A 12,201-nucleotide genomic window follows, 5' to 3' on the forward strand; every position below is an offset into this window, starting at 1 on the left:
GGGTTTACCCTATTTTTGCCGCTTAGGCCGGCGGGGATTGTGAATTTGAAACTGTAGCGACTCTTTTGTATTGTGGACATCTTGTAAACATTTTAAAAGGCTCATGAGCAGTTTATTTACGTAATGAAATGTACCCTTTCCTTTTTACTGATTTTTCACCTTAACCTGATAATAACACTTAGATCACGTTTTTAACCAAAGGACTCGAGTAGCGAGTCAAATTTCCGATTCACTGTTCACCGTAACTGTTCTGGGGTAACCAGGGTGTTACATATGTGGTGCAGGTAAAGGGAAAGAAAAGCTCACCCTGCCTTGAGTGGAGAGCTTAGGTGGTGAGGTGTACATATGCGGCCGCTTGACCACCACGGCCAAGGAGTTCTCAGAGGAACTAGGGGGTTTACCCTATTTTTGCCACTTAGGTCGGCGGGTTTGAAATTTTGAAACAGTAATGACCTTTTTGAGTTGTAAATAACGTGTAAATGTTCTTGTGGGCCCATGAACAGTTTTATGTAATCAATAAAATATATCCTTTCCTTTTTATTGTTTTTCCACCTTAACCTGTTAATAACACTTAGAACACGTTTTTAACCAAAGGACTCGGGTAGCGGGTCAAATTTCCGGTTCATCGTAACTGTTCTGGGGTAACCAGGGCGTTACAATAGAATTTCCCCCTCTCTTCTCTCTCACGTATTATTTTCTCTCCCTATTTCTCTTTTGCATTTTGGAAGCTAAGGAAAAGGCATAAGGAATTGAGCTATGGCTGGGGTTTTCTTGGAGGAAACTCAGCTGGGAAAAAGGGAGGAGTTAAAGCTGGGACATGAAGGGTATTCAGCTGGGAAATTGAGCGGTAGATTGAGGTAAGAACTTCAGTTTGTCCTTGAGTTTTTGCTGGGTTTCTGGGTATAAGGTAATTGATGAATTTAGTTCATTTGCATGGAATTGAGTTGAGTTGATGTGAGGTTTCAATTGGGAGGTCTGGGAATCTGAGCTCAAGACTTGGAAGATTGATGTGAGGGTTTGGCTATCATTGAGGTAAGGATTTCTGTAATCTTCTGAGTAGTACTCTTGTTTTTAGTTAGGGTTCTTGAGCTTCAAAGCTCGGTTTTGATTCTTGTGTTTAGTGAAGGATTTAGCCAAGTCTTTGATGTTATTAGGTTGCTTTGGATGAGTTATAGTGGTTTATGTTGTTAATTTCGAGTTTGGTTAATGGTGTGGTTGAATTTTTGGAGTTATAGCTCGGGGAGGTTTGAAGGAGAAACCCATAAATTGTTATTTATGGTTCTAGCGCTACAACGCTAGGTTGCGTTTTTTAGAGGCTCTGGTTTCTGTCTGTAGCGCTGTAGTGTTACCCTCCCCCCTGAAATTGGTTTTTGGGTATTTTCTTAGGGTTTTCACTTGGGGGCTCGGGGGTCGGGTCTACCACCTCGTTTGGTGGAACTTGGAGTCCCGAGAGCGTGAGTTGGGTCTTGGGATTGTCCTTTGGAGTTCAACTCATCGAAGTGTCATTTATGGTTTGTGACTAGGTTTTTCGCCAAGGCTCGGAGCTAAGGATCATGCTCGGAATCATTTCACATTCTCCGCTCGGAATTCAAAGGTAAGAAACTACATCAAATTATGTGAATATGTCAGGACTAAGAGTTCCCTATATTTGTGTGTGATGTTATGAGATGGTATTATGCCATGGGGACATGTGATAAACGACCCAAGAGTGCTGGAATCTATATTTGCGCACAGGACGCGACTCGGCCACTGGTAGCTGAGGTTAATAAATTATCACTGAGCTTGGCCTAAGCGAGCCAGAGTCAGTGGGTTGAACACTTGGCTCGGCCTAAGTGAGTCGATGACAGTGACTTAAACAGAGGGTGCGACCTAATGGCATCGACCCTAGATATTGTGTGAAATGTTTATTGATGTTAATCTGATGATTGTGACATGCTCATTGTCTTGATGGTTGTTTATTGGTTTGTTGACTGATAGCATTGATTATGTGTATGATGCAGTCTATTAAGTATTTGATTAATGATTTATGAGTTATCTTACTACTATTCTTGATTAAGCTATGCATTAGAGTTTTCTTACTAGGCCTCGGCTCACGGGTGCTACGTGGTGCAGGTAAAATGGCAAGAGTTTGATGGGTCAACCATGGGTTGGAGAGCTCTGGGGGCGAGGTGTACATTGTCAGCTGCTCGGCTGCCACGGTCAAGGATTTGTGTAGGGACGGAAACCTAAAACGTATATTTTGTCATTAGAGTTGCCTTGGTTATCTATAACGTTTGGAAATTTTGTAAATATGTCATTTAAACCCTATTTTGGGATCCCATGTGCTAAACATTCATTTGAATGAAAATAACTTGTTTATGACCAAAACCTTTTATTCATAATCTGTTTATGACTTTAGATTTACAATTTTATTTAAATGTTTTGATTTGCAAGTCTTGCACTATTTAAAACACACAGTGTAACAGTCTTGGTTATCCAGGGTGTTACAAATAAAATTTCATTAAACTTAATATTATATTAAACATATAATATATAATATTTTGTTATTACTGCCAAATTAAAAAACTAAAGCAAATATAAACTTAAATAAAAATTAATTAATCAAAATATGATATTTTAAAGATATTTTATGATAATGTAAATAATTAAATCATATTTATATAAAATAATAAATGCATACATGTTATTTTTTTATCTTATAAAATTGTGTGATAGTTTGTTTTTTTATCAAGTAATTTAAGTTATTTTTCTTCATCAAATTCACTAAAGGACATTGCAAGATATATTACAAACTAAAAATAGTTGATGCATATATACTACTGTCTATACTCTAGCTTTTTCTATTCTTATTTTAATTTTATTATTAATTTATTTTAAAATATTATTGTATTTTTATATGTATGTCATGTAGCCATGTAAATATATATATATATCTATGTCAATATTGCGTTTAGATATCATTTATATAAAGATTATTGATATAAATATTTATATATACTATACAACTATAATTAATTATATTATATATATATTTAAAAAAAATAGTAAACCAATTTTTATTAAAATTATAGACAATATTTACAAATTTAAAAGGCAAAACGTGCCTTGCACGTTGTTTTTGTCTAGTAAAAATTATAAATATCTTCTCATTTGTTACAATACATAATAATTTAAATCAAAATATAAATTTATTTGAATTTAAATGATAAAAATATTAATAAAATAATACATAAAATATTTTGGAAGAATCTTTATGTGTAAATGTAGTTTTTATCACACAACAGTTATATATATATCTTTTATATAGAAGAAATTATCATTTTTTTCATAGAAAACTAAAGCTAATTGTTATTTCACAAGCAATCTACATTTGATAATTGTTTTTGAGGAATTATATTATTTTAACAAATAAATACAAAATATATATTTTTAGATTTTTAACGTGAAAAATGAAACATGTATGTAAATAATAATATATTATTAATATTTTTTTTTAATTCTGTTACCTCACACTTTTATTGTCTGAGAGTGAAACATATAAATTTGATTTTTTTTTTGTACATAATTAATCTCTTGAATTCTAAAATAATAATACTGTATTAAAATTAAAATTAATGAGGAGAAAGTAAATATAATAATCATTCATAGATAATAATAAAATATGATATGTTGCTATTAAAATGTTGTTTTTGATTGTCATTATTTATTTTACATAGAAATTTGTTTTTTTTGTTTTTTTAAAAACAGAGAATATATTTCTTGTCAATCACGTCTTTCACTTATTTGCACATTTATTGTGAATTACAAAATAAATTCATGTTTTTCATACATTAAAATCGACCCAAAAAAGGAAAAAAAACATTGTCGTTTTCAAAATAAAACGTGTCGTTTACCGGTCGTACGACAAGGAGCCTGGTTGAGATATTTTTAATTTAAACAAATTAAAAAAAAAAGAAAAAGAAAAAGAGTTGAGATATTTTTGTAATATGAAAATACGATTTTAGCCCTTCTCACACAAACTCCCACACGCTTAAGCTATGCGTTTAACGAAACGCAATACGTTGAAAAGAAGAGGAGAGGTGGATGGAAAACCCTAAACCTTGGCTTTGGTTACCCCATTATTTTTCGTATAAATAGAACAAACATATACCTATTCTCTCACTCATACCGCACCCTCCTACCGCAGCACCGGCAACTCCCCAAAACCCTAGACCTTTATAAACCCTTGGGTTTTGCTGGGTTCTCTACCACTCCACTTCTCTTCTCTTCGTTAAACCCTAACTCTCTCCATCTCACTTCTTCCCATGGGCAAGTCAAGCAAGAAGTCCGCCACTAAAGTATGCTTCTTCTTCTTCTTGAATCGCACTCCTTCACTCCGTCTTTTCATTTATATTTTGCCTTCTTTTTTGTTGTTTAATAACTGGGTTTTGATTTTGATTTTTGGTACAGGTTGACGCAGCCCCTGCTGTAGTCCCAGTCTCGAAGTCTGGCAAGAAAGGTTTGTTTTTGTTTATTTTTTATTTTTTTATTCATCGTTTAGTTTTTGTGTAGTTTTTTACAGTTTGTGAGTTTATATCGTGGTTTCAAAGTTTGATCTTTATTTGTACATGTATGTTGCATATTTTGTAGGCTTATTCATACTGGTTTGGATCAATACTATCATTGTGTTTGGTTTGTTTGGCTTGGTGTTGATGCATGGATTTTGAACTCTGTTATAGTATTGCGTTAAATGGGATTTTTTTTATTGTCTACACAATTTTGTTATTGTTTTGTGTCCTGGCTTATTTTGGTTTATTTATATTTGGGTGAACAGGAAAGAGAGAAGCTGAGAATGAGATTGAAAAGGTTGTGAGTGCAAAGAAGCAGAAAAGAGATGAGGCAGTTGAGCAAGCCGCTCTGAAAAAGAAGATTGAGGTGAAGACACAGAAGAAGAAAGTGGAATCCAGTTCTGATGATTCTGATTCATCCTCCGACTCTGAGGACGAGAAGGTAAGTTTAGAAACGCCTAGGTTTCTTTTTTATTTAATACTTGTTAATGCATATGGACTGAGCTGTTGTCTTTTCTCTAAAGCCGGCCCCAAAAACTGTTGTACCTGCAAAGAAAATTGTAGCTGCTAAGAATGGTGCTGCTAAGAAGGTTGAGTCTTCCAGCAGCTCTGATGATGACTCATCTGATGAGGATGAAGTAAGCATGCATTTTTTTTTATTAGAAAACAATTTTAGGCATTTTGTTTTCTGGGATGTTTATTTCATATGCGGTTGATCTAAATTAGAACTATATTGCTTCAGAAGCCTGCTGCCAAAGCAGCAGTGCCTGTTAAGAAGGCTGTTCCTGTTAAAAATGGTAAAGTTAGTTCAGAAGAGGATTCGAGTGATGATGATAGCTCCTCAGATGATGAGCCTGTGAGTACTGTAAACAATGCGTATTATGCATACGAAAATTTTACAGTTACAAAAATTAATCATGTGGAACTTGTGTGTTATATAGTTGAAGCTAATAATTTTCCCTGATACTGCAGAAGAAAGCAGCTAAGGTTGTTCCACAAGCAAAAAAAGCTCCTGTTGTAGTGGCCAAGAAAGATTCTTCAGATAGCAGTTCTGAAGAGGACAGTGATTCTGATGAGGTATACTTCATATATTCAGTGTTTTACTTCTGCTATTTATATGATTCAGATATTCTATTAGTAAATGATTGTGTGTGTAGGAAGTAAAGGTAAAAAATGTACAAGTTTCTGCCCCTAAAAGGAAAATTGAATCAAGTGATAGCTCTGATTCAGAAAGTGATTCTTCTGATGATGAGGCAAGAAGTTTGTTTCTTTATAATTCAGAGGTTCTATTGTTAAGCTTTATTTACTTAAAACAATGGCTGTATGTGTAGGAAGTGAAGGTAAAAAATGTACCAGCTTCTGCCCCTAAAAGGAAAATTGAATCGAGTGATAGCTCTGATTCAGAAAGTGATTCTTCTGATGATGAGGCAAGAAAAAAGTTTGTATATGATTCAAAGATTCTATTGTTTAGCTTTTTTTACTTAAAAAGAAATGATTGTGTGTGTAGGAAGTGAAGGTAAAAAATGTTCCAGCTTCTGCCCCTAAAAGGAACTCTGATTCAGAAAGTGATTCTTCTGATGACGAGGCAAGAAAATTTCCTATTGTGGTTTTGTGGCTTTTATATTTTGGTTCCTTAGCATTATTATTTTTCTTTTCTCATGGTAGGTTCCTACAACCAAGACTGCCGTTCCTGCTGCCAAAAAGGTTCAGCCATCTAAGAAAACTGAGGAGAGTTCAGAAGAGAGTGATGAAAGTTCTGATGAATCTGAAGAAGAGCCTCAAGCTAAAAAAGCAAAAGCTCCGGTATGTTTTCCTCTCTTTTTATTCCTATCAAATGGAATGTACAACACTTTTATGTTTTGGTAGTCCTAGTTTGTTTGCTACCTTGTGTAATTTTTCTTCCTTCTTCCAAAGGTTGTTGCCAAACCAAGTGCTAAAACTGTTCAAAAGGAAAGCAGCAGTGATGATTCAGATGAGGAGAGCTCTGATGATTCAGATGAGGAAACACCAAAGGCAGCACCTAAGGTGAGTACATTCTAGCCTAATTCAACGGCTCTTAAAATTGCACAAGTTTTGACATTAGCTGGTTACACACACTGCTGAGGAGTATTTTCTGTTGTTGCAGCCAACCAAAGCTCCAAAAGAAAGTAGCAGTGAAGAAGAGTCAGATTCAGATGATGAATCTGACGATGAAGAACCTTCGAAGACACCAAAGAAAAAGGCATGTGGGATCATTTAATTTGCTTTTTTACTTTCAGTTATATATGCTGTATTTTTGTGGATCATAGATACTATGTATAAGTCCACTGATTAGGTATTATCTTCTCATGTAACTCTACACTTCTCTTTTAATAGTCAGCTGATGTAGAAATGGTAGATGCTGCTACACCAAAAACTCCAGCTACTTCAGAGACTGGCTCTAAGACTTTGTTTGTTGGAAATTTGCCATTCGGTGTTGAACAATCTGATGTGTGAGTGTTTCTTAACTTTGGATGTAATATTATAAAAAGTTGAATTTGCATCTGATAGAAGTAATTCTTGCAGGGAGAATTTCTTTAAAAGTGCTGGAGAAGTTGCTGATGTTCGAATTGCTTATAATGATGAAGGGAGAATGAAGGGTTTTGGGCATGTTGAGTTTACCACTTCAGAGGCGGCTAAAAAGGTTGGCATTAAATTATGATACATTGTTTAACTGTTTATTGCTGTAGCCCAGTTTGTGTTAATAACGTAATTCTTAAAGCTTTGTTAATCTTGATAATTAATCTATGCAGGCACTTGAATTGAATGGCCAAGAACTGTTGGGTCGTGGCCTGAGACTTGATTTGGCACGTGAAAAGGGTCAAAACGCTACTGCTACCCCATACAAGTACTCATTTGGCTAGATTTCAATGTTTAAATTCATTGGAGAGCTAAATAAATTTAAACCCCTTAATTTTTTTTCCATATTTTTTTAGCAAAGAGAGGGGCTCATTCCAGCAGTCAGGAGGAAAAAGCAATACAGTTTATATTCGTGGTATTGATACATCCGTTGGGGAGGATGAGGTAACTTATCTTAACATTGTTACTAAATCCCTCTAATATTAAGCTCTTCTCACTTTCGTCCATTTATGATAAACTTTCAGATTAGAAGTTCACTACAAGAGCAGTTTGGTGAATGTGGAGAGATTACAAGAATTTCCATCCCCAAGGATTATGATAGTGGTTCCTTTAAAGGGTTTGTGCCTTCTATTGCTCTCTGAAGCGTTGTGTTGTGTGTGTGTTTTATCTTATATGTCAGATTTGTCTTGCTAATGACTCTAATAAATGACTCTAATAATAAACTGCAGCATTGCTTACATGGACTTTGCGGACTCTGAAGCTTTCAACAAAGCTCTAGGGCTAGATGGCCAAAATTACTTGAAAGTAGAAGAGGCAAGACCCCGAGGTGATTTCAGCAGTGGTGGTCCCAGAGGCGGTGGCAGAACTGGATCTGGTAGGCGAGGCAGAGATGGTGGCAGGTTTTCTGGTAGGCGAGGCAACTTCTCAGGTGGTAGAAGTAATGGACGTGGATTTAATAAACCAAGCTTTGCCCCATCAGGTACATTTTGTTTGTCCGTCTATAAAACTAACATTTAAGAAGCCAGAAAATATCAAATAAAAATGTATTGTGATTCCACTTGTCTTTTTCTTTTATATAAATTCCAATTTTGTTTTTCTATTGCAGGGAAGAAGACAACCTTCGGTGATGATTATTAAGTCGTTATAGATGAATTTTGAATAGTATTTTTGCCCCTTTCCTGAATTTTCGTTTAATGTTTAGTTGGTAAATTAAGAATATCAAATTTAAGAGAGTTTTTTTTTTTTGATTTGGGGATGGTTGAGATAACCACTCCATTGGTTCACTATGACATTACAAGTTCTGCTAGTATCGGAGTTTATCCAAATATTTTGAGTATTCATTTATTTGTATGTTTTATGTATGAAAATTGTCATGTTGAGCTAGTATAATGCAAATCATATTTTGGCACTCTGGGTGTTCTTATAAACTCGTTTACAAGTCTCGTGTTTTATGAAAAATATGAAAGGATTGTGTAACAAACTATGATTGATCTCGATAATTTTACCAAACTATTTGAAAAACGAAATGAGGTAAAGATGGTTAAAAGCTAGACGTCAATTTAGCCATTTGGTTGAGTTCATTTACCAGTGAAATAGTATCATAAAATCTACATCGGTTTGTCTTTTCTGTCAGTTTTCATACAAAATTAGTCTTTCTAAGAAACATGTACTAATTCCGACCAAAGGTGAAAACAGGGCAAAATCATCTCTATGCCTTTTTTTTTTCGTTGGTGGGTAATTGGCTAATGGTAGCTTAGAATGGTGACTTTGGCTTGAGGACCTCCTTGTACATAGACAAAACTGCACTGCTCTCCTGGTTTGAGGACTTTGATCCATTGTGGGAGGTCGTAGGTGTTCTTTTCTTTACTTGGAGAAAGACCCCACAATGACCCTGTAAGGTTGTGAATTGCAAGCTTGAGACTTGTTATCTTCTTCCTTGATGTGTTCTTGATCACCACCTTGTGTCTGTAGTATGTTTCATGTCCAACATTCCATGTACTGGTTATTGAGTGAACCAACTTGAGAGGAGTGGCATCTGCAAGAATATATTTACACATATGGCTTGTTAGTATATCTAATATGTTGTGCTTTGATAAGTATTCAAAACTACTAGTCAATGATCTTAGCACTCACCTTTGTTTTGGTTGGGTTCTGTTGTCTCACTCTGAGAATATGTAGCTGAAAAATCATTAGGAATAATTTTAGTAAGAAACTGGTTTATAAGCAAATCTTATTGATGAAAAACCTTTGTTAAGATTCCTACTTGGTGCTGGTGCTGGTGTTGTTTTGGGGGAAATTGGCGAGTCTCTATACTTAGAACCTGAAACATGGCAAAGTTAGATATGCCAAATATTATCGAGTCTATTTGTGATCTTCCCCATAATAATGCTCTAAGCTTAAAATCATTGCATTGATCATAAGAAGATTTAGGCAGAAGTACTCACTTGGGATTTCATTAAAGGTAATTTGCAACTTAGAGAAGAGGCCTAAAAGTGGGCCACCAGCAGAGATTGTAGGCTCAGTTTGTTCATAATTAGATCTGTCATCTGAGAAGCCATCGTTCTCGTCAGGACCTCCCACAAGGCCTCCATAGACGACATTTGGATTTGCCTCCGATCGTCGGTACCATGAATCAAACCCTTGCACACATCCAACCATAGAGTGGTAATTGAACACAGAAGGTATGGAGGAGCCCCTGTGGTGTACATGGATTGGATATTTTGGTCCATACCCAACCAAGTAGCTTATGGACTTTGGATTCTTACCAAGAATATAGTCAGCCTGAACCAAAAACAAAAAGGGGTCAATCAAAATGATAAATTTTTACAACATAGCTAGCTATATTAGACTAACTAAATGTCACACTAATATATATTGTACCTGTGATTTAGCAAAGTTGAGAAGCTCTTTAGGTTGAGCTTGGCCATCTGGGCAAGTGAGCTTAGAATTTTTTGCAGCTAGGACGTCTGAGTAAACAGCTAGAAGAAATGCAGCTGAAGTGGCATACTGCATGTTGTTCCATTCACGCACATACAACAGTCCACCTTAAGACAAAAAAAAAAAAAAAAACGGAGACTTTTAAGAGATTTTTCATTTATGATTAGGATTAATTGACCAAAATACTCTTTCATAATTATTTTGTAAAATGACTTCCTAATTATTTTCGATGTCGAGTGTCAAACAAGAAATCAAGTGTCTGGAAGACTTTTTTGTAAAGAATAATAGACTATTGTCCAAAGCTAGTAAAAAGTGACTATTTGAGAAAGCAATGTGTGTTGAGATTAGGACTCTAACCAGGAGTTAAGTGGGCATTGTAACCACCATTCTTTTGGAGCATAGCACAGGCAAAGTAGTCAGCTTTGGCTTGGTATTGTTTGAGTGTGGAAGTGTAGGCACCGCCAACTTTGCCCTCCAACAATATCTGTCAAGTTAGTGATCAAATTCCCATTATGTTAGTACTTTCAAAACATGAAATCATAATCAAATCAAACAAGAACTTGTTAATGTTGTAATTTACCTTAGTGAGAAGGATTTGTACACCAGCATACTTGTTATCCCAAGAAAACTCTTTCACTGCCCAGCCTGTTCCCCCCATATACACAGCATTGTCCACTACGTACTTCAAGTAATATTCCTCATTGGTTGCTCGGTAAAGCCACGCAGCAGCCCATAACAACTCATCCTTAGCCAAAAAAAGTGGTAACTGAGTTTAGAAAACATAGAACAAAAATGAACTGCATTTGTTTGTTCAAAGAAATTTACTCACAGAATAGCCTGAGGAGGTGTAGAATTGCTTGGCATTAGGGATAGAATCGTCATATAAGCCTCTAAATTTATCAGCAAATGTGAAAAGCTGTAATACAAATCATTTTAGTATGTATGATATGGATGTGAAAGTTGACCAATCGAAAAGGGTGTTACATATTTGATAGGCGTGACAGCCTTGTTAAGACATACCTGTTTTGCATGAGACAAGAGGAGGCTTGAGTAGGAAGAGTTGTAAGGTTTGAAAGCTATGGAGGCTGCAGCCAAGGCTGCGGCGGTCTCACCAGCGAGGTCTGAACCGGGGTGGTTTTCGTCTAGCTTGTATGCTGTTCTTGAAGTGGTCATGTCTTCAGCACGTTGCCAACAGTAGTGATCAGATTCCCCATCTCCCACCTAAGGTATTAAACATTCAAATCAAAATTAGTGTCATATTTTGCCAAACATCTCATATTGTTGGCCAAGTGGCTCAAGGACATGGAGTACATAGAACATTAGTTACCTGTGCCCAGAGAACATTAGGATTAGGATGTGCCTTGATGAAGTAGTCAGTGGCCCATCTAATGGCCCTTAAACTATGTCCCATTTGGTCCAAACTTTTGATTTCCTTCCTGTAATCAATTACTCCCCATGAAAGCATTGTTGCAGTAAACGCCATTGGTAGACCAAACTTGACGTGATCCCCTGCATCATAATACCCTCCAACCAAATCCACCTGAGCCATCACAAAACAACAAATCTTGTTTACATATCATACACGTGTCTTTTTTTTATTGGCTATCCCTTCACACACTAATTAAACATGTGAGATAAAACAAATAGCCACTTTGTAATTTTTTTTTGATAATTTTTTGCAAAATAGTTTATAAAAAGAATACTATTTTACCCCTTGAGCCAGTCCGTCTCTGAGTCCCGAGTCACTACGCCACTTGACTCGCTGGTCCTGTGACGGTAGCTTACCAGACCTTTGTGCCTCGAAGAACATCAAGCTCTTGTCAAGTGCATCCGCATAGTTAAAGCCTGCGGTTGCCTCTATACGAACAATCCCCACTACCAATAATGTTATTAGGAAGAATAATACCAAGTTCCTCATCATCACCATGATCGATGATTCTTCAGTACTAAATTGGGTTTTTAGTTTTATTGTTCTGATTATCTCATTTTTGAGTTTAGTGAGTGAGTCTATATATATATAAAAGAATGAATGAAGAGAAGAAAGAAAAGGTGGTGCTCGTACGTAGCCTGCACGTTGTGATTGACATTGTTATTATCATTAAGTAGAGCTCCCCACGTT

The 12,201-nt window shown here is 35.8% G+C and overlaps 2 protein-coding genes across 12 annotated transcripts; one reads left to right on the plus strand and one right to left on the minus strand.

The window, feature by feature from the left end:
• The first annotated feature begins 4,144 nt into the window (after positions 1-4,144).
• On the plus strand, positions 4,145-8,553 carry LOC133796506 (nucleolin 1). Of its 11 annotated transcripts, none has more exons than XM_062234046.1 (19): positions 4,145-4,337; positions 4,450-4,498; positions 4,814-4,989; positions 5,072-5,185; positions 5,290-5,403; positions 5,520-5,624; positions 5,705-5,800; positions 5,879-5,974; positions 6,055-6,132; positions 6,213-6,350; positions 6,462-6,572; positions 6,673-6,772; positions 6,907-7,018; positions 7,092-7,209; positions 7,319-7,413; positions 7,502-7,589; positions 7,670-7,761; positions 7,874-8,124; positions 8,251-8,553. In XM_062234046.1, exons 1-19 carry the CDS (start codon positions 4,305-4,307, stop codon positions 8,280-8,282), a joined length of 1,998 nt encoding a protein of 665 aa, XP_062090030.1. In that variant the 5' UTR covers positions 4,145-4,304; the 3' UTR covers positions 8,283-8,553. The 11 variants fall into 11 exon arrangements, with proteins under 11 accessions (XP_062090030.1, XP_062090031.1, XP_062090034.1 ...); XM_062234047.1 differs by having other exon boundaries at positions 5,293-5,403; XM_062234050.1 differs by lacking the exon at positions 5,290-5,403.
• Positions 8,554-8,693: 140 nt separating this feature from the next.
• LOC133796507 (endoglucanase 5) lies at positions 8,694-12,127 on the minus strand. Its single transcript, XM_062234058.1, has 11 exons — positions 11,794-12,127; positions 11,410-11,622; positions 11,103-11,303; positions 10,912-10,998; positions 10,663-10,827; positions 10,440-10,566; positions 10,026-10,189; positions 9,590-9,926; positions 9,409-9,465; positions 9,279-9,323; positions 8,694-9,180 (listed from the first exon to the last, which is right to left on the minus strand). Exons 1-11 carry the CDS (start codon positions 12,007-12,009, stop codon positions 8,888-8,890), a joined length of 1,905 nt encoding a protein of 634 aa, XP_062090042.1. The 5' UTR covers positions 12,010-12,127; the 3' UTR covers positions 8,694-8,887.
• Between the last annotated feature and the right edge of the window lie 74 nt (positions 12,128-12,201).

Source organism: Humulus lupulus, chromosome 8 (genome assembly GCF_963169125.1).
Source record: "Humulus lupulus chromosome 8, drHumLupu1.1, whole genome shotgun sequence".
NCBI lineage: Eukaryota > Viridiplantae > Streptophyta > Magnoliopsida > Rosales > Cannabaceae > Humulus > Humulus lupulus.